Source organism: Hevea brasiliensis, chromosome 2, assembly GCF_030052815.1.
Source record: "Hevea brasiliensis isolate MT/VB/25A 57/8 chromosome 2, ASM3005281v1, whole genome shotgun sequence".
NCBI classification, from domain to species: domain Eukaryota; kingdom Viridiplantae; phylum Streptophyta; class Magnoliopsida; order Malpighiales; family Euphorbiaceae; genus Hevea; species Hevea brasiliensis.
Window position 1 is genome coordinate 123,388,132 of NC_079494.1, and position 18,780 is coordinate 123,406,911.

General features: G+C 36.5%; 2 protein-coding genes across 3 annotated transcripts; one reads left to right on the top strand and one right to left on the bottom strand.

The window, feature by feature from the left end:
* Positions 1–3,220: 3,220 nt before the first annotated feature.
* On the top strand, positions 3,221–4,273 carry LOC110662986 (uncharacterized). 2 transcript variants are annotated; one of them, XM_021822166.2, is made up of 3 exons: positions 3,221–3,421; positions 3,505–3,654; positions 3,895–4,273. In XM_021822166.2, the coding sequence occupies exons 1-3, from the start codon at positions 3,365–3,367 to the stop codon at positions 4,087–4,089; spliced, it is 402 nt and encodes a 133-aa protein (XP_021677858.1). In that variant the 5' UTR covers positions 3,221–3,364; the 3' UTR covers positions 4,090–4,273. The 2 variants fall into 2 exon arrangements, with proteins under 2 accessions (XP_021677858.1, XP_021677856.1); XM_021822164.2 differs by having other exon boundaries at positions 3,236–3,421; positions 3,505–4,273.
* A 989-nt stretch (positions 4,274–5,262) lies between these two features.
* Positions 5,263–6,405, bottom strand: LOC110662987 (uncharacterized). Its single transcript, XM_021822167.2, has 2 exons — positions 6,120–6,405; positions 5,263–6,046 (listed from the first exon to the last, which is right to left on the bottom strand). The coding sequence occupies exons 1-2, from the start codon at positions 6,177–6,179 to the stop codon at positions 5,453–5,455; spliced, it is 654 nt and encodes a 217-aa protein (XP_021677859.2). The 5' UTR covers positions 6,180–6,405; the 3' UTR covers positions 5,263–5,452.
* Between the last annotated feature and the right edge of the window lie 12,375 nt (positions 6,406–18,780).

The window sequence follows — 18,780 nt, forward strand, 5'->3', positions numbered from 1 at the left end:
CATGGACCATACAACGAGAGTTTTTTACTCACCCGACCTGTAAGCACAATATATAACAAATTGGATAGTTCAGCTTACCCTCCACATATTCATCATGTCATAAAATCAAACGGAACCTCAGTTCCCTCATCTAATCTAATCACATGCACACATACATTCATTTAATGTTCTTACAAATTTAACATAATATTATATTACAGTCCCAAATTAATTAAAATAATCTTAATACATGCGTAGTCTAGAATTTAGTAAAATTATACAAGCATAAAAGATATTAATAGATTGCCTACGAAGGAGAGAGGCAGGTTAGAAATCAACAAGAAATCTCCTGTATCCTGAAAAAAAATAAGGTGAACAGGAGTGAGCGTTCGACTCAGAGAGTAAAATACCGGTTTTAACCCTAATTTCTATAGTTATCTAAAGCTAATGCATCCTTAAGAGTAGAATCCATCACTATCAAAATTTTTATACAAGTCACATCATAACAGTAAAAATGTAAATTTGGAGCACTCACACACCCAATAATGTTCAAACAGTACATATATGGAAGCTGATCCCCTATACAGCTCTCTTAATCCAACCTCTGCAGCGAGTGTCTCTCAAGCTGGACTTTCGCTTAATAAACCAAATGCGAGAGTCAGCGAGATCATCTCGAGCAGTGCCTACCCCGACTTATCTATAAAGGATTGAGTCCTAGAGAGTCAAGCTCCAGTCGCGTCTACCCTTCTTGTTCATAACCCATATCATACACCACACGCACGCCAACACACGCACACTGCTCCAAATTACCAAAAAACAACATCCATAACATATCATCAATTAAGAATGCGGTATAAAACGTGCCTAGTATTTAACTACATAGATATATATTGATAAGTGATGCATGGGCATGCATGAACATATAATAATATTAAAATTATAATTAAAATCAATATTTTACTCACAGATGTAAACCGAGGTCACTGTAGTGGCTGGGCGGAGGAGGAAGGCTGTTCCGGCTCACCTAACAATTACATTAAAATTATTTAATATAATTGACTTAATACAAGCTTAAAAAGAACCAAAAGCACCTTAAGTTGTATCTAAAATTCGGCAGAGTTTACCTTATACGTAGGACCTACCCAACCTGCAAAGTAATTTAAATCACACTTCTAAAGCCACACATCATCTCAACAACAACACATGGCCCCTCTTGGGCCCTCCGACTTAGGCAAATCTCACGTAATCTAACAATTCAATTATAAGATTTAAATCGGATATTTTGCAAAAGTCATTCTAGATAGCTCTAAAAATTCTAAAATTTTGTCCTGCAGTCCTTAGCAATATTATAGAGCTAACGCAAAAGGAATTATAATTTTCTAGCTACCCACGAATATTTTATAGAATTTTATTCTAAATCCAACACTATAAAATTGAAGAAACTCGGAGTTTGGGCTTACCTATGCTAATTCTGACGCTTGGAACGGGTCCGGGGCGTTTGAAAATGATGAGGTAGCCTATAACTTTGACCTGGTTTCGAAGTGATTCCGGCAGCTTATCTGCTCTGTCCGAAATCGCAGATCCAGGCGACGATCAAATTGCCACGAAACGAAAGTACCTACGTAAAACCCACAACACCAGGGTTAGACTAAAATATTTATATTTACATATAAAATAATTATTTAAAAATTAAGGATATTATATATATAGAGGGTAAGAGACGCTACTATATGTAGAGTCTATCTACCACTCTATTGTGTTACGGGACGCAGGACGTGAGAAATGATTGTGCGTGCTGGGACTACATTGGAAAGGCACAACACTAGACGCTGCCCATGGAAGAGTCTGGCTGCCTCACAAGATAACTCAGCTAGAGTTACCATGGGTAGCGCCCAGCTGTTGAGTCCCACCAGGTAGTGTATATATATATATATATTTCAGTTAGTTCACTTCACACCAAACAAGAGGGAAGAAGGAATTAGGTGATGTCCTTGGTCACTACCTATGGTAGCACTTTGCTCCCAGGTGCTTTTTTTTTTTTTTTTTTTTTCTGTTTTCAATATAATTTCATACCATAAGAGAATATATTCAAAGAGGCAGCGTAAGTCACTACTCTAGGTAGCATCCTGCGTTTTGAATTATATATTTTTTTATATTTTAGTCCACATAAATTAATTTTATTTTATTTTAGTTCTTAGACGTTAGTCATAGTTGAGTCTTACTCTATCTCTGTCAAGTCATCAACTTTCACCTCCTTTTGATAAATAATTTGTATCCCATCCCTTTTTGGTAATTTAATTTTTCAATACTGCCCCCTTGATAATTTGCCCGCACAAACAAAAAAAAAATGAAGGAATGACCTCGATCTCAAGAATCCCAAGATGCAAGTCTAACATTACATTATCATACCAACCAAGGGTAGGCTGCAACAATCAATGTGCTGACGTATATAGAAATGTGATCCAGCTTAGATCTCTGTGTCGGTTGTTACTATTTTTCTATTAGAGGTTGCATATGCATTTGTGTTGTTTGTTAGCTTTGATGGAACAAGAGGGCATCCATGGATCTTTAATTTAGCATTTTCTATAGGTAGTTTGTCTTGCCTGTTCTCTTGCGGGCGTGTTTTTAATTTGCTTAGTCCATTAATAGCAATAGACCTTGAATGACTTCTTCAAAATAATCTAAAAATTTGAGAGAATAAAAATTTAAATTTAATTCTGGCAAGTAGGTGATATGTCTTCAGTAATTTAAATTTAATTTAAAGAATTTTAATTCTAAATTAATTAAATTAATTTTAATTCAATTTCAAGTTTAAACCAGATCATGCCCGCGCCAAGGAACATGTAGTGCGACACTGTTGGTGGTGGAGTTGGCGACATGCGTGACAAGTTGGAACATGTTTGATCATTGCCTGTGGACTTTCATTTACTGGTTTCGGGACAGTACACAGATTCAACACCTGATTTCTTAATATGGTAACCGCGTACTTCCATCAAGTTGCATTATGAAAATTCTAAATTTAAATTATTTCATCTAATGCATCTTCGGATTTACCATTACAATGTGTGTATTTGCCATTAAACAAATGATAATTGGATCTACTGCCATTTATTTACTCCAATAGAAAATCAACCAGTAAGCCTAATAGGCTAATAGCCTGATATATAAGAGAAAGAGTTCAGCTGTATTTGTCAATTGGATTTTCAATTATGCCTGCCAGTTGGCATGGAAGAATTTCTTCAACACCTCCCTCGGTTGTTTCTATTTTCATTTTTTCATGCATATTTATAAAGCTGTGTCTTCCCTATTGGAAGCACATATTTCAGTGCCAATAATACTCTAAAAGTCTAAACCACATACTTCAGCTTCAGCACCAGGTTTTAATATGGCTTGTTGGTCAGCTGAGAATGCAACCAAAGCTTATCTCCGAGCTCTGAAAATGGTAAATCTCCAAAATTCTTTCTCTAGCTACAAGTCATTTTTCTTCTGTTTCCAATTTTCTTATCCAAGTTCTTCATTTTACAGGGAAAAAGAAGTAAGGAGCCTGACATGGCTGAGTTTATATCCGCCCTCGCTGCAGGAAACAATGCACAGCTCATGGTTGTTGCTTCTGCAAGAGTTGCAGGATCCACCACACTACCATTGGTGGCAGCTGCACAACAAACAGGTGGCCAAGTAATGTGTATTTTATCCACAGAATCTGATTTTATTGCATCAAGAAATTCTCTAGGACCTTATGCAGATTGTGTAAAGTTCGTCATAGGAGATGCCAAGGCCCTTTTACTGAGTGACTACAAAAGGGCTGATTTTGTGCTTATTGATTGCAATATTGATGATTGCGAAGGAGTATTTAGAGCTGCACGAGAGTGTGGAAGGAATGGAAGGAGGCTTATAATTGGGTTTAATGCCTTTCAGGGATCATGGCCTAATGAATTCAAGACTCACTTTTTGCCCATTGGAGAGGGACTGCTGGTAACCAGAATAGGTGGCAAGGTAGATGATGGAAGTGGGCAGAGAAAAAGAAGTAGATGGGTTATTAGAGTTGATGAGTGCACTGGTGAGGAGCACGTCTACAGGGTCACTTGTCCACAGCAAGAGATTGAAGCCTGAAGCTATAGAGAGAGAATACTTTATAATCTGACTCTATGATGTAAGTATCAAATAACATGGAAAACACATCTGGCTTTATGTTTTTTTTTTTTTCAAGAAGTCCAGTGTTCCCCATGTAATTAATTTAAATACCATGCTGAGTGTATGGCTCTGTATAAGAGAAAGAGAACAGTTCACTTGGTGATTTTGAGAGTCTCATTCTGTACTGCAAATTCACCCTTCTAATTTTCATGACTTAGGTATCCATAGAAAATCATAAAAATGTGAATTATAATGGACCGAAACTAGGTTGAATCTAATGGACTAGTCAGGCCCAATTAATGAAATGTTCAGGCTCTTCTTTTGGGCTTAATTCATCCGTTGGGTCCATCGATCAATTTTAAGAAGAAAGGGCTTGGTTGAAGGCGAATGCCTAAGTACTCATTCATTTTCATTCGCATCACATTGTGCTTCCAACATGACAGTGCCAATACTCTGTTTAACATTATTATTTAAAATATTATTTTAAATATATTAATTAAAATTAATAATTTAATATATTTTAATTATAATAATTTGAAAATATTTTTTTAAATTATTTTTCTAATAACATTTAAAATATTTTTTTTCTAAAAAAAAATATATTTGAACTAATGAGTAAAGCCAAACTCTATTAAATTTCAATAAGAGGCCTCTGCAAAGCAGAAAGTCTTTTCTGTTCATGGAATTAGTTTTCATTTTAAACACTAGCATTTCCTTCCTATTTATTGTATTTTGTCCCATTCCACAAGCAGCACGACATTTATAACTCTGTTATAACATTAATTATTTTAATTATTTTAATAGCAATGGGTTATTAGTTGTTATTTATTTTATTAATTAATAATTATAAAATATTAATTATTTTATATAATAATTTAATATAAAAATATTTAATAAAAATAATTATTAAATTAATTATGTAAAAATAATATTATTATTTTATTAAAAATAATTTTTCATGAACTCTCAACTTTTAACTATTAATATAATGTGATCGAATAATAAAAATAAAAAAATATATTTTAATATAGTCAAGACACTAAATATCACCTCAAAGCGCCATTGTTGAATAGTACTTATATTAAAATGCACCTGCACATAGTTAAATTTCTTAGAAATTCAAAATAAATGATAAAAAAAAAGGTATATATATATCAAAAAGTAAATCACACCCATAATATTGTGATAAAGCGATATTTACCATACATAAATATACGATCTGAACTCTTTGAACCACAAGTACTGTTTTTAGAAAGGAAATAGCTCACACCCTACATTGAACTCCATGGCTGGCCATTGCAGTCTTTATTCTTTAACTTGAAGCACTAGCACCGCCAAAAATTTAACCCCCAAACACGTGCTCCTCACCTGACTTTTGATCTATACACCTAATCCAATGGCTAGGGCTCCTCTTTGAACTCGCAACTCCACCACCACTACTCCCTACATTCACGATATCCAATCCTTTCCCAACTGGCAAAAACACCGATCTCACGACATGTGTCCCTTTCTCAAGCACCCCATGCCATCTAAACCCAGAAAGGGTGCTCTGAAACGCATTCTTGCGTACCAAAACAGCGCCTTCATGGCTCAACTTAGCGAACCTTAAAACCCTAACAAAATCCCTCCGTTTACAATCCACCACCAAAAAATCCACCCCTGCAAGACCCGCCATTACCTCTTTCGCTTCCCCTACGATAACCTCCGTCTTCGTCATGCCCGCGCCTTGAATGGATTTTATATACTCAGTTCGTGACCGTTCATCCATGACTATGCACACGTGTCTTCCGCAAGTGTGATGTGCAGCGACAGCTAATCCGATGCTCGTGGCCATTGAACCACCGTATGACCAGGATTCGACGATTAGCTTAGCGTTCCAGCCGGCTGCCATGGCAGAGAGGAGCTCAGGTACGCCGGATTCTTTGAAATTCCCACACTGCAAATGAATTAAATAATTAGTACGAGTAGTGAACGTAAATGAATGAGAAAATAAAAGAAGGTTTTCTTACTGATTTAACAGTATAAATATAAGCTTTTAGAGCTGTATCCGGAGACCAAACCAGCTTCATATTTCTCTCTATATCACTTGGGTATTATTCTGTTAGACCTGAGAACTAAGGACGCATCCTAGAGGTGTAGAAGCTGTTCGGCTTTTAAATGGATTTGACGAGAGTTTTATTTGTTTTCTGCACTCCACCCGTTGACATTTTCCTTAGCCGTGGTGCCGTACAAGTTGCACTTTGGTGCAAGTTGCATTGTCAAGGGCCAAATCGACTGCCTCATCAGAGTAACAACCTTATTTGATAACAACTTAGATACTATATTGTAAGTAAGTATAACTTTCTAATATCCTTTGCTTATACGATTTTTTTTTTATATATGTATATACTGTGATTTTTTTTTTTAAATGTGAGATCTGTATATTCAATTACTAAATTATTATCAAAATTAAAATCACCTTATATCAAATCGATGGATGTCTACTAGCCCATTGACTTTCAAAGAGCTTATCACAATTGACAACTGGATTTTGTATTGATAAATGCAATTTGGATAAGTTGTTTAGAATTTATTTTAATGTCTTATTCCTAATGTACTAGCAAATATTGATTATCAAATTTGAAGTCCATCATATTTTTTTTAAGATTCTGATTGATTCAATTTTATGGTGAAATTTATTTTATTTGTAAATGAGCAAATTTCATGATAAAATTTATTTATAATTGAATTTTTTTATTTGATATATTTTATATTAAATGTGAAATTCATTTCAAATAAAATAAATTTTGTGTTTAAAATAAATAGAATAAAATGATATATAATAAAAGGATAATTTTGTCAGTTAAAATATGTATAATTTTAAGTTTAGAATTTATTTGTAAATTATATCTAATGAATTTGTTTAGTTATAATAAATTCCATAGAAACTCCACCTGAGTAGTTTGCGCTTAGCCAGTCCCAAGCCCGGATAAAGGAGTAGGGTTGTAGTAGGTGACAACTAGCGTAAAAATTTCATCACACCTTATGATATGTATTCAAATGATATAAACGTTGGGGCGTCCTCTACTTACAATACGCTACATTAGAGCTCGAGTGTATTGAGAAATATGCAAGGGTGTAGGGAGTTCACCGAAAATGACGAGCCATGCCGATGCCCGGGTGTGGTGTTAAGTGAGCAAGGGTTCCCATATCATGGACGGGTGTGGGTAAAGAAGTTAGTCCATAGGACAGATAGTAGAACAGATAATGGAACAGAACACAAGATAAACATAGAAAATAATAGAAGATATGGAGACCAATTAGGAAGGAATAGGATAGGAGGAGGATCATGGTTGGTACTTAGAATGTTGGATCACTTACAGGAAAATTAATGGAGCTTGTGGATACCTTGGAAAGGAAAACGGTAAATATTGCTTGCATTCAAGAGACTAAATGGGTAGGAGAGAAAAGCAAGGATGTAACACCCCTGATTTTTTATATATTATTATTGGGCTTCGTGTAGGTATCCTCAATTCGCGGAAATTCGACAGTTGTCCGGATCTGTGAATTTCCGGCGAATGGACCGACTCTGGAAAAGTCTCCGAATTGGATCGAGGTTTTGGCTACCCCACCATTGTCAGGCATCCCGAGCGCGTTCCCGAAGTCGGAATCGGCAAAGGTAAACCCGAACCTTGCTTTTTCGTAATTTTCTAGTGCTTAAATAGGATTAAAAATTCATAAAATATTCGTGGTAGCTTAGAAAATTACGATTCTTTTTGCAATAGCTTAGTAATATTTCTAAGGACCGCGGGGCAGAGTTTTATAATTTTTAGAGCTTATTTGAGCAGTTTTTGCAAAAATGATCAATTATAAGGACTAAATTGAAATTTTACATATTGTGATGAATAATTGATTTGATGGGCCCAGGAGGGGCTGTGTGATGTGATTGAGTTGTGAATATATGGATTGTGGATATAGAAGTGTGTTTTGAGCCCTTTTGCAGGTTGGGTAGGTCCTAGGTATAGGGGAAACTCTGCCGGATTTTCGGCACGACTTAGGACGTATTGGGTCTTTTCTTGATTTGTATTAGGTCATTTGTATTAAATAATTGTAATATAATTGTCGTGAGCAGATGACCTTCTTCCTCCGCCACCGCCACGTGATGATTGCCAAGTCTGTGAGTAAAATATTAATTTTAATTGTAATTTCGATATTATTATATGTTCAAGCATGCCCATGCATCACTTATATGCAAATATTTATGTAGTTAAACTCTAGGCACGATTTATGTTGCATTCATAACTGTTAGCGTGCCATGGATATTGTTGTGGTAATTTGGAGCAGTGTGCGTGCGTTGGCGTGCGTGTGATGTGGTGTGGACTATGGATAGGACGGGTAGACACGGCTTGAGATCTTATTTGGGACCGGTCCTTGGGGTAGACACGGCTTGAGTTCTTTTTGGGACCCCGATTTGGTTATTAAGTGGAAGTCCGAGCTGAGTTCTTCGCTGGCACCAGGTTGGATTTAAGAGAGCTGTATAGGGGATCAGCTCCCATATATTATGATTGATGTTACAGGGTGCGTGAGTGCTTCAAATTACCTTTTTGTTGTTATGATGTGAAAATATGGTTGCTGTTGCATTTCACTCCACAGGTTGCATTAGTTCTAGATAGTTATAGAGATTATGGTTAAAATTGATATTTTACTCTCTGAGTCGAACGCTCACTCCTGTTCAATATTTTTTCTCAGGCTACAGGAGGATTTTATTGTGGTTAACCTGCTTTTCTCCTTCGCAGGTTGTTTATCAATAGTTTTGTAATTTTATTTACTCCTAGAATTTCCGCATGTGTTAGAAATATTTAAATGATTCGGGTCTGTAATATAAATTGTCATGTGGACCTGTAAAATTATATGCATGTTTGATGGATTGGATGAGGGAGCTGAGCTCCCATTTATTTTTATGCCGATATGAGTATGTGAAGGTTGAGCTGAGCTCCCCAATTGATGATATATTTTGTTTACAGGTCGGGTGAGTCAAAAACTCCCCGTTGAAAGGTCCACTTTATGGCCGGACTCTGTCCGGTTGGTTTCTTGAAATTGGGCCCAAATGGGCCTTAGAGTTGGGTTAATGAACAGTTAGGCTTACTACGGGCCTCGGGGGCTTTAGGCTTGTCACGACCCAAAATTCTGAACCGTGACCGACGCATAATTTAAGTATTTTTAAATCATGCAAGCCTTATCAGAGTATCTTGAATGAATATATTGTTACTTACTAATCCTAAAAAATAGACAAAATCCAAATAAACAAAATGCTGAATAACATCATAAATATCCCATAAGTAAACTGCGGAGTCTCTACAGATTTCAATAAAAACTTAAACTGTTCAATAAACTAAACTAATTAATAGCCCGAGAAAACATGAATTCGGACATACCATGAAAATAAATCAAAGTTGTCCCTCTCCAGAAAATGGACTGAATATTTGGATCAGCTGCAGAATTCTCACGATCCAAGCAGGATATGACGAGAAAACGTGGTTTGAGCTAGATGCTCAGTGAATGATAATTATAGCACACAACGGAATAGGAACAGGCAGACGCTTGATTAATTTCACAATAAATTTTCTATTCGATAAAATAATGCTCATGCTGTCAAAATCATTAATAAAATAACTTCATAAAACATATATATAAAAGAAATTCATTCAATAAAAATTTTATGGTACAGTGCACCAGGGTGATGATACCCCACATCACCAAAGGCCAGATGGTAAGCGCGCTACCAGATATCAGATACCTTCCTCCTCCTTTGCAGATATCAATGCATATGATACTAATGCAAACCATAAACTACAATGATGCATGACTCGACAATGCAACCTAATACCGTGATAGTCCACACGGCGGGGCCAGATAACAGAAACAGATACTGGGCACAGGTACCAATTCAAAATAGAAAATCAATTTGTACAAATCAATCAAAATCAATAAAAACTTTCAGATAGCAAATAATAATTGATAGTGCAATTCCAATAGTATATTTCAATAGTTTCAGAGAGTCAATAAGATCAAATCAATCTCAAATCAATTCAGTAACACATCGGTAAATTTTATAGTCAAATATCAATCAATATAAATACATTAAAGGCCTGTTCCCTGAATCCTAATGGGTCTAATGCAGAGATAGTTGATAAAATTAATTATTTAATCAAAATCGAAATAAAATTCAATAATAAAATAAACTCTAAAAAAATCACGTATAAAATAATTGTTAAAATATTGATTTAAAATTTCATTTAATAACAAACTTAATGCTAAGAAATTTTAAAAGGGACTAAAACGGTGCTATGTACTATAATTACCACTCACCTGGAACCTCCAAGACAATAGTTATTTTCAATGGAAGAGAGACAATTTCAACTGACTGATTGAATATTTGAATCTCCTACATACTCAAAATATAAAAAAATATTAAATAATAATAAAATAATATATATATATATATATATATATATATATATATATATATATATATATATATATATATATATATATATATATTTGTGAAATTTACACGAGGTGCGGATTAGGTGGGATTTGGATGAACAGTTTTATATATATATAAACGAGAAGGTCGTGGGATTCGTGGGACGAGAACTGACGCATGGTGGTGGGAGTTGTGGGACGAGAACGGGATATATATATATATATATATATATATATATATATATATATATATATATAATAATTAATTATTGTTCAACAGTAATTATGATCAACCAATTCAATACTAATGATTAAAGAAAAAAATAAATTTCTAGGGTAGTTGTAACAAATCAATGAAAGAAAATAAAATCAAATTCACCCATTATTGAATAAAGAATGAGAATTTATCTTGAAAACAGAATCGAACGTGATGCATAGAGAAGTAAAAATTTAGGGATTCTATGTTGAGAGTATTTGATAGAAAAAAAAAAGAGGTGACAAATATGTTTTGAGAGCAAAGTTTAGTAGAAGAGATGATTAGGGTATATATATATTTTAAGAGTTCTATTAGATGTAGAATGGAAATAGAGTTATTATTGAACTGGGTTGTTCAGATTGCAGATATATATTTAATTTCAAAAATAATATATATATATCTAAAAATAAATAAGCAGACCATCTAATAAAATATATATATTTTTTATAAATATATTAAATTATTGTTAGCTAATTAAAATAAAATAATAATAAATAATAAATATATATGGGTTTTCACAAGGCTGGCCCAGGTCCTAGTGCCGGTCTGGCCCATAGGTTGGGTCGTGACAAATGTGGTATCAGAGCTTAGGCTCCAGATTCATAGGGAAAAATTATCTAAGTGTTGGGAAGAGTCTACTAGGAGTCACATGCGGAGTATAGGATTCTGTTTCGTCTTTTCCTGTAATTCTTTGTTTCTAGATTCTACGTTATACCTCGGGAAATATAAGATTACCTCAGTTAGTGTCTTGATTTTCGTGGAGTACACAGAAATGTGAAATAGAGTTAGTAGACATGTGAGGTCTATCATGAGGATACGTACTCCAAGAAATGTTATATTTTTGTCAGTATGGGTTTAAATGGTGTGCCCATTTCATGTAAGGCACGAGTACATAAAAGTGAGTCTTAAAAGTACAGTTGCCCTAGATAAGGATGAGGATACCACTACTGGCAGTCATCAGTAGATGACCCAGTCATAATAAGTTTGTGATAATAGAAGATTCAGGAGAGATAAGAAATTAGGAGACCTAGTCTGTCAGGATGTATCGTAGTAACTATACAATGTTCTCGATGTCTGCTCTGTAAGCTGCAGATTATAGTACCGACATGAGATTATTGTATAGAGCTGCGTACTTCCTTGTAGTGCTTATGATGAGGATGTTTGCAGGCAGTCTCTGTTTTGGTACAGTAATACCATAACAGAGTTCTATATCTGCAGAGGAGTTGGGAACTCCTAGTTAGGGGTCTAGAGTTAGAATATTGAGAGGTCACAGTGGGGTGATAACTAGAGTCAGTGACTCAGTTACCCTAGCATGAGCTAGAGTTACAATAAGAATTGCCATCAGACCAGAGGTTTCGGATTAGTTGCAAAGTAAAGGTGACACCTATAGAGTGAGATTATCTAGTATTCAGTATGAAATTTTGGATGGTTTTTGCAGTATGACAAACATTTGGTTATAAATTATTGAGAATAGTATACATTGTGTTTATCAGTATGAAATAAAGTACAACCCTACTACTTAGGGAAAGTCGGAACTATGAATTGATGATTCACAGAGCTATAATATGATAGGAGAGTCATTAATTTGACATGGTTTTGGGCAAGGTGGTAAATGTAGTATCTTTGTTGCAGCAAGTTAGGGTATAGTCCTATCTTTTCAGAAGGGATCGAAAGTTATTACTAATAATGGTGACCAACAAAATAGTGCCCCAGATGGGACTGTAGAGTGTGGTAGAGAGAAGTTGGCTCAGGTATCCTGCGGAGGATGCAAGTTCTATTATAGGAATCATATATAATCAGATCACGATGGATGTAAATCCTTTGAATTGGATGACGGGTTTGGGTGCCCGGAACCTTAAGTTTTGGCTAATTGAGTAAACATGGATAATAATAATAATAACAAATAAATAAAATTACTACAGAGTCAGTTCTCGAGGTGGTAAGGGTATTATGTAAGCTAAAGGATAAGAATAGAGATCATACAATAAAAGTATGACTGTAATTTGCTGAGTTCCTTTCTAATTTCAAATTATTCAAAACAATAGTATAATCTAATTATAATAGTGTTAAGAGTAATAAATTAGTGAAGATAAATCACAGAAGGCCAATGGATAAAGAAAGTGCAGAATGAAAGTTTGGACAATTGATTGCAGATGCAAAATAATCTAAATGCTAGTGGAAGTACTAGCTAGAGTGGTCAAAGGACCAAATTTGAGTAGCACAGACATATGATAACGCGATAGAGACTCTGAAAGATATAGTTAGCAAGTATAGCTATTATGTTAGGAAGAAGAATGGAACCAGGGATAGAATAGTCAAGTTCTATTTTGGGTAAGACAAAGGAAATAAATGAAAGGACAACCTAAAGAGCGCATAATAAAAGGAACAAAGTTAAGATATAGGATAGGCTAAGTGTTATTCTTGGCAAGGAGAATGACAAGGATGGAAAACCCAAAATGGGACCACATTAGTGAGAAAAGTGATGGAGGTATGGAATACAATAATAATGAGTAAATGTTAGAAAGTGTGCGATGGTATTGCGGACTACCTAAATAGGTAGAGAAAGAGAAGTTAGTAAGCAGTAAGTTGAATAAAAGTCAGTCTAAGGGATCAAATAGGTATGATGAGAGGAAAAGAATGATAGATAATGACACATAGGTTTTAAGTTAGACTTTTGAGATAGTGAGAAGGTAGTTAGAGGTTCGTTATGAATGTCAGGTAAACATTTTTAGTGTGATCAACAGAATCACTTTGCGGTGGACTTAATATGACAGAGCAACGATGAGGGGTAGAATAAAAAGTGACAAGTATGGATGGTAATAAATCACTAGAAAGTTTAAGGATCAAATTAATGATCATAGATAAGGGTGGAATTAGTGTTTGAAGAATCTATTAGCGAGAGAAATCTTTCAGGATTCAACAAAGGTTAAGGGCACAATATAAACGATGATAGATATGAATCATAGGTCGAGTATAAGTAAAGTTAATAAATTATAAAATATTATGTCAGGAAGGACGATGGTATAGTAAAGGGTTCATACAGATGATACCTTATTGGTAGAAACAATTGTGCTAGGAGATGATGAAATTTGAAGAGAAAAACTAAGAAACATAGGTTAAACTTTATTATATGGACAATCGGGCGTAGTTGAATATAGAGTATATTTTTCTTTCTTTTCAAGTTTAGCTCGTGTTTTTGATTCAGGCGTTATATAAGGAGCAGAGAGGCGAGGCAAGGAGACCTAGTTATTTGAGATTTTGATAGGCACCAATTCATATACAATTTCCTGATATGAGAATGACAGTAAGTGCATACCTAGTGTTAAGTATGAAAGGATGATCAGAGTAATGACAGGAGTTAAATTGAGTTAGCTACTAAGGCTTGCGACTGTTTTAAACTATGAGCTAGATGAAGTACTATTTATGGATGAGTTTCAATAGATGAAATTGTTGCTGATGGGTAATTTGAGGTTGAAGTTTAGAAAGCTATGGGCAGTATATATGATTATATTAAGGAGAATGAACACGTGAAGTATCTTGTTTGGAATTAAGGCATGACACATATTTCTTACAACCGTGTTAGTTCAGATGGAACTTATAGTTTATGGGGCTCATATTCATCCAGGATAAGCAATTTCCTACTAAGGCTGGTAGGGAATGATAATGTTCTGATAGTTAAGTTGAAAAAAAGGGGGTACAAAAAAAAATTCTCTATGGGTAATTATAAGTGTTACATAAGGTGAAGAATGTGCTGGTAGGAGTAAATCATAGGGTTAGAATTCTCGAAGTAATGAAACTAGTAATCAAGATAAGACTAAGAAATAAAAAGAAAGTTAAAGTTGATGATGGGATAGACATCTTTGAAGGAAAAGGTGTAAGGATGAGATAGGACTAAAATTAAGGAATAAGTACAGCAGGTTGAAAAGATACCAACAATACCAAAAATAGGAAAAGGGAAGTGGATAAGATCCAAAGGACAGGAAGAGAGCTCGATAGAGTCAGTTATAATGATGAGGATAAGGAGTGTCTAACCATCGCCCTGTGTTAACACTACCTATGAGCGGTGAAGGATACACCGTGTCTTGTGACGCCTTGAGTTGGCCTAGGGTGTGTTTTGATGCGGAATGGAAAAGTAGTGGCTTATGTTTTAAGGCGGTGAAGAGGCATGAGCGAACTATCCACCCATGATTTAGAAATGGCGGTGTAGTTTTTGCACTAAAAATGCGGAGACACTACGTATGGTGAAGTGTGCGAGATATACACCGACTATAAAAGTTTGAAGTACATCTTCCAACAGAGGATTTAAACTTGAGACAGAGGAGATGGATGGAGCTTACGGAAGACTATGATTGCACCATCGGTACCACCACAGGAAGGCCAATGTAGTAGCAGATGCTTTAGCGAGAAAATCTTACGCGGTTGGCGCACATTTCACAGAGAAGAGACCGTTGATTCGAGAAAGTACATGAGTTGATGGATCAAGGTTTAATCCTAGATCTTTCGGATGAGGGGTCTTGTTGGCTCATTTTTGGTGAGGCCAGACTTGCGAGATAGAGTTAGAGTTTCCCAACACAGAGACCAACAATTAATGAAGATCATAGAAAGAGTACAGTAGGGTGAAGGTGGTGAGTTTAGATTTGCCAATGATGGCGCCTTAGTGCAAGGTTCTAGGATATGTGTGCCCAATGTGGACAACCTCAGGAATGAAATCATGCGAGAGGCACACTATACACTGTACAGTGTCCACCCAGGTTCCACCAAGATGTACCATGATGTGAGAGATAGCTATTGGTGGAATGGCATGAAGAGAGGCATAGCAGACTTTGTGTCCAAGTGCTTGACTTGTCAGAAGGTGAAGTTTGAACACCAGAGACCGTCAGGGAAGTTGCAAGAGCTCCCTATCCCAGAATGGAAGTGGGAAATGATTTCTATGGATTTTGTGACTGGGTTGCCTCGTACCACGCGAGGATATGATTCGATATGGGTAATTGTAGACCGCCTAACCAAATCAGCTCACTTCTTGCCTGTGAAGACTACATATTACGTGCACGATGCGCGGCTCTACATTCGAGAAATAGTCGATTGCATGGAGTTAGGCTTCCATAATATCTGACAGAGGGCTGATTCACTTCGGTTTTGGAGAAAGTTGCAGGAGGCACTTGGCACACAGTTGAACTTCAGTACGGCTTTCCACCCTCAGACAGACGGACAGTCCGAAAGGACAATCCAAACACTGGAAGACATGCTTCGCATGAGTGTTTTGGATTTTGGAGGTCAATGGGATGAGCAGCTAGCTTTGGTGGAGTTTGCCTACAACAACAGTTATCACTCCAGTATAGGGATGCCACCCTATGAGGCACTATATGGAAGAAAGTATAGGTCTCCTCTGTGTTGGACGGAAATGGGGGAAGCGAAGGTGCATGATGTAGACCTAGTGCAGTACACTTCAGAGATAGTTCCTTTAATCAGGGAACAGTCGACTTTAAAGATGGCGTAAGAGTTATGCAGACCCCAGACGGAGGGATGTGGAGTTTGCAGTGGGCGACTATGTATTCCTGAAGATTTCTCCAATGAAGGGAGTCATGAGATTTGGAAAGAAGGGCAAGTTGGCACCTCGGTATATTGGACCTTTTGAGGTTACTGATAGAGTTGGAGCAGTTGCCTACCGGTTGGAGCTACCACCCAACCTTTCTCACGTTTATCCCGTGTTTCACATCTCTATGCTCAAGAAATACATTCTCGATCCTTCTCATGTACTACAGTCGAATGTAATAGAACTAAAGGAGAATTTGACATTTGAGGAGCAACCTGTAGCCATAGTGGACTACCAAGTGAGACAGCTAAGATCAAAACAGATCCCTATGGTTAAGGTTTTGTGGAGGAGCCAGTCAGTGGAAGAGTGCACCTGGGAGTCAGAATGGGACATGCGTAGCAACTACCCTTATCTGTTCAATGTGTAATCATGTACTTTATTCTGCCTTGTGTAAAATTCGAGGACAAATTTTCTGTAAGGGGGAAAGAATGTAACACCCCTGATTTTTTATATATTATTATTGGGCTTCGTGCAGGTATCCTCAATTCGGAAATTCGGCGGTTGTCGGATGCGTGAATTTCGGCGAACAGACCGACTACGGAAAAGTCTCGAATTGGATTGAGGTTTTGGCTACCCCACCATTGTCGGGCATCGAGCGCGTTCGAAGTCGGAATCGGCAAAGGTAAACCCGAACCTTGCTTTTTCGTAATTTTCTAGTGCTTAAATAGGATTAAAAATTCATAAAATATTCGTGGTAGCTTAGAAAATTACGATTCTTTTTGCAATAGCTTAGTAATATTTCTAAGGACATGAGGCGAGTTTTATAATTTTTAGAGCTTATTTGAGCAGTTTTTGCAAAAATGATCAATTATAAGGACTAAATTGAAATTTTACATATTGTGATGAATGATTGATTTGATGGGCCCAGGAGGGGCTGTGTGATGTGATTGAGTTGTGGATATATGGATTGTGGATATAGAAGTGTGTTTTGAGCCCTTTTGCAGGTTGGGGAGGTCCTAGGTATAGGGGAGATTCTGCCGGATTTTCGGCACGACTTAGGACGTATTGGGTCTTTTCTTGATTTGTATTAGGTCATTTGTATTAAATAATTGTAATATAATTGTCAGGTGAGCCGGGACAGCCTTCTTCCTCCGCCAAGCCGCCATAGTGATTGCCGTCAAGTCTGTGAGTAAAATATTAATTTTAATTGTAATTTCGATATTATTATATGTTCAAGCATGCCCATGCATCACTTATATGCAAATATTTATATAGTTAAACTCTAGGCACGATTTATGTTGCATTCATAACTGTTAGCGTGCCATGGATGTTGTTGTGGTAATTTGGAGCAGTGTGCGTGCGTTGGCATGCGTGTGATGTGGTGTGGACTATAGATAGGACGGGTAGACACGGCTTGAGATCTTCGCTGAGACCCGGTCCTTCGGGGTAGACACGGCTTGAGTTCTTCGCTGGGACCCCGATTTGGTTATTAAGTGGAAGTCCGAGCTGAGTTCTTCGCTGGCACCAGGTTGGATTTAAGAGAGCTGTATAGGGGATCAGCTCCCATATATTATGATTGATGTTACAGGGTGCGTGAGTGCTTCAAATTACCTTTTTATTGTTATGATGTGAAAATATGGTTGCTATTGCATTTCACTCCACAGGTTGCATTAGTTCTAGATAGTTATAGAGATTATGGTTAAAATTGATATTTTACTCTCTGAGTCGAACGCTCACTCCTGTTCAATATTTTTTCTCAGGCTACAGGAGGATTTTATTGTGGTTAACCTGCTTTTCTCCTTCGCAGGTTGTTTATCAATAGTTTTGTAATTTTATTTACTCCTAGAATTTCCGCATGTGTTAGAAATATTTAAATGATTCAGGTCTGTAATATAAATTGTCATGTGGACCTGTAAAATTATATGCATGTTTGATGGATTGGATAAGGGAGCTGAGCTCCCATTTATTTTTATGCCGATATGAGTATGTAGAGGGTGAGCTGAGCTCCCCAATTGATGATATATTTTGTTTACAGGTTGGGTGAGTCAAAAACTCCCCGTTGAAAGGTCCACTTTATGGCCGGACTCTGTCCGGTTGGTTTCTTGAAATTGGGCCCAAATGGGCCTTAGAGTTGGGTTAATGAACAGTTAGGCTTACTACGGGCCTCGGGGGCTTTAGGCTAGCCCAGGTCCTAGTGCCGATCCGGCCCATAGGTTGGGTCGTGACAAAGGAAGTGGGTAATTCAGGGTACAAACTGTGGTTTACTGGAAAGGAGAGAAACAAGAACGGAGTGGACGTAATCATAGATAGGACATTGAAAGACATTATAATAGCTGTGAAAAGAGTAGGAGATAGAATTATACTAGTAAAGCTAGTACTAGAAGGAGAAACAATAAATATAGTTAGTGCTTATGCC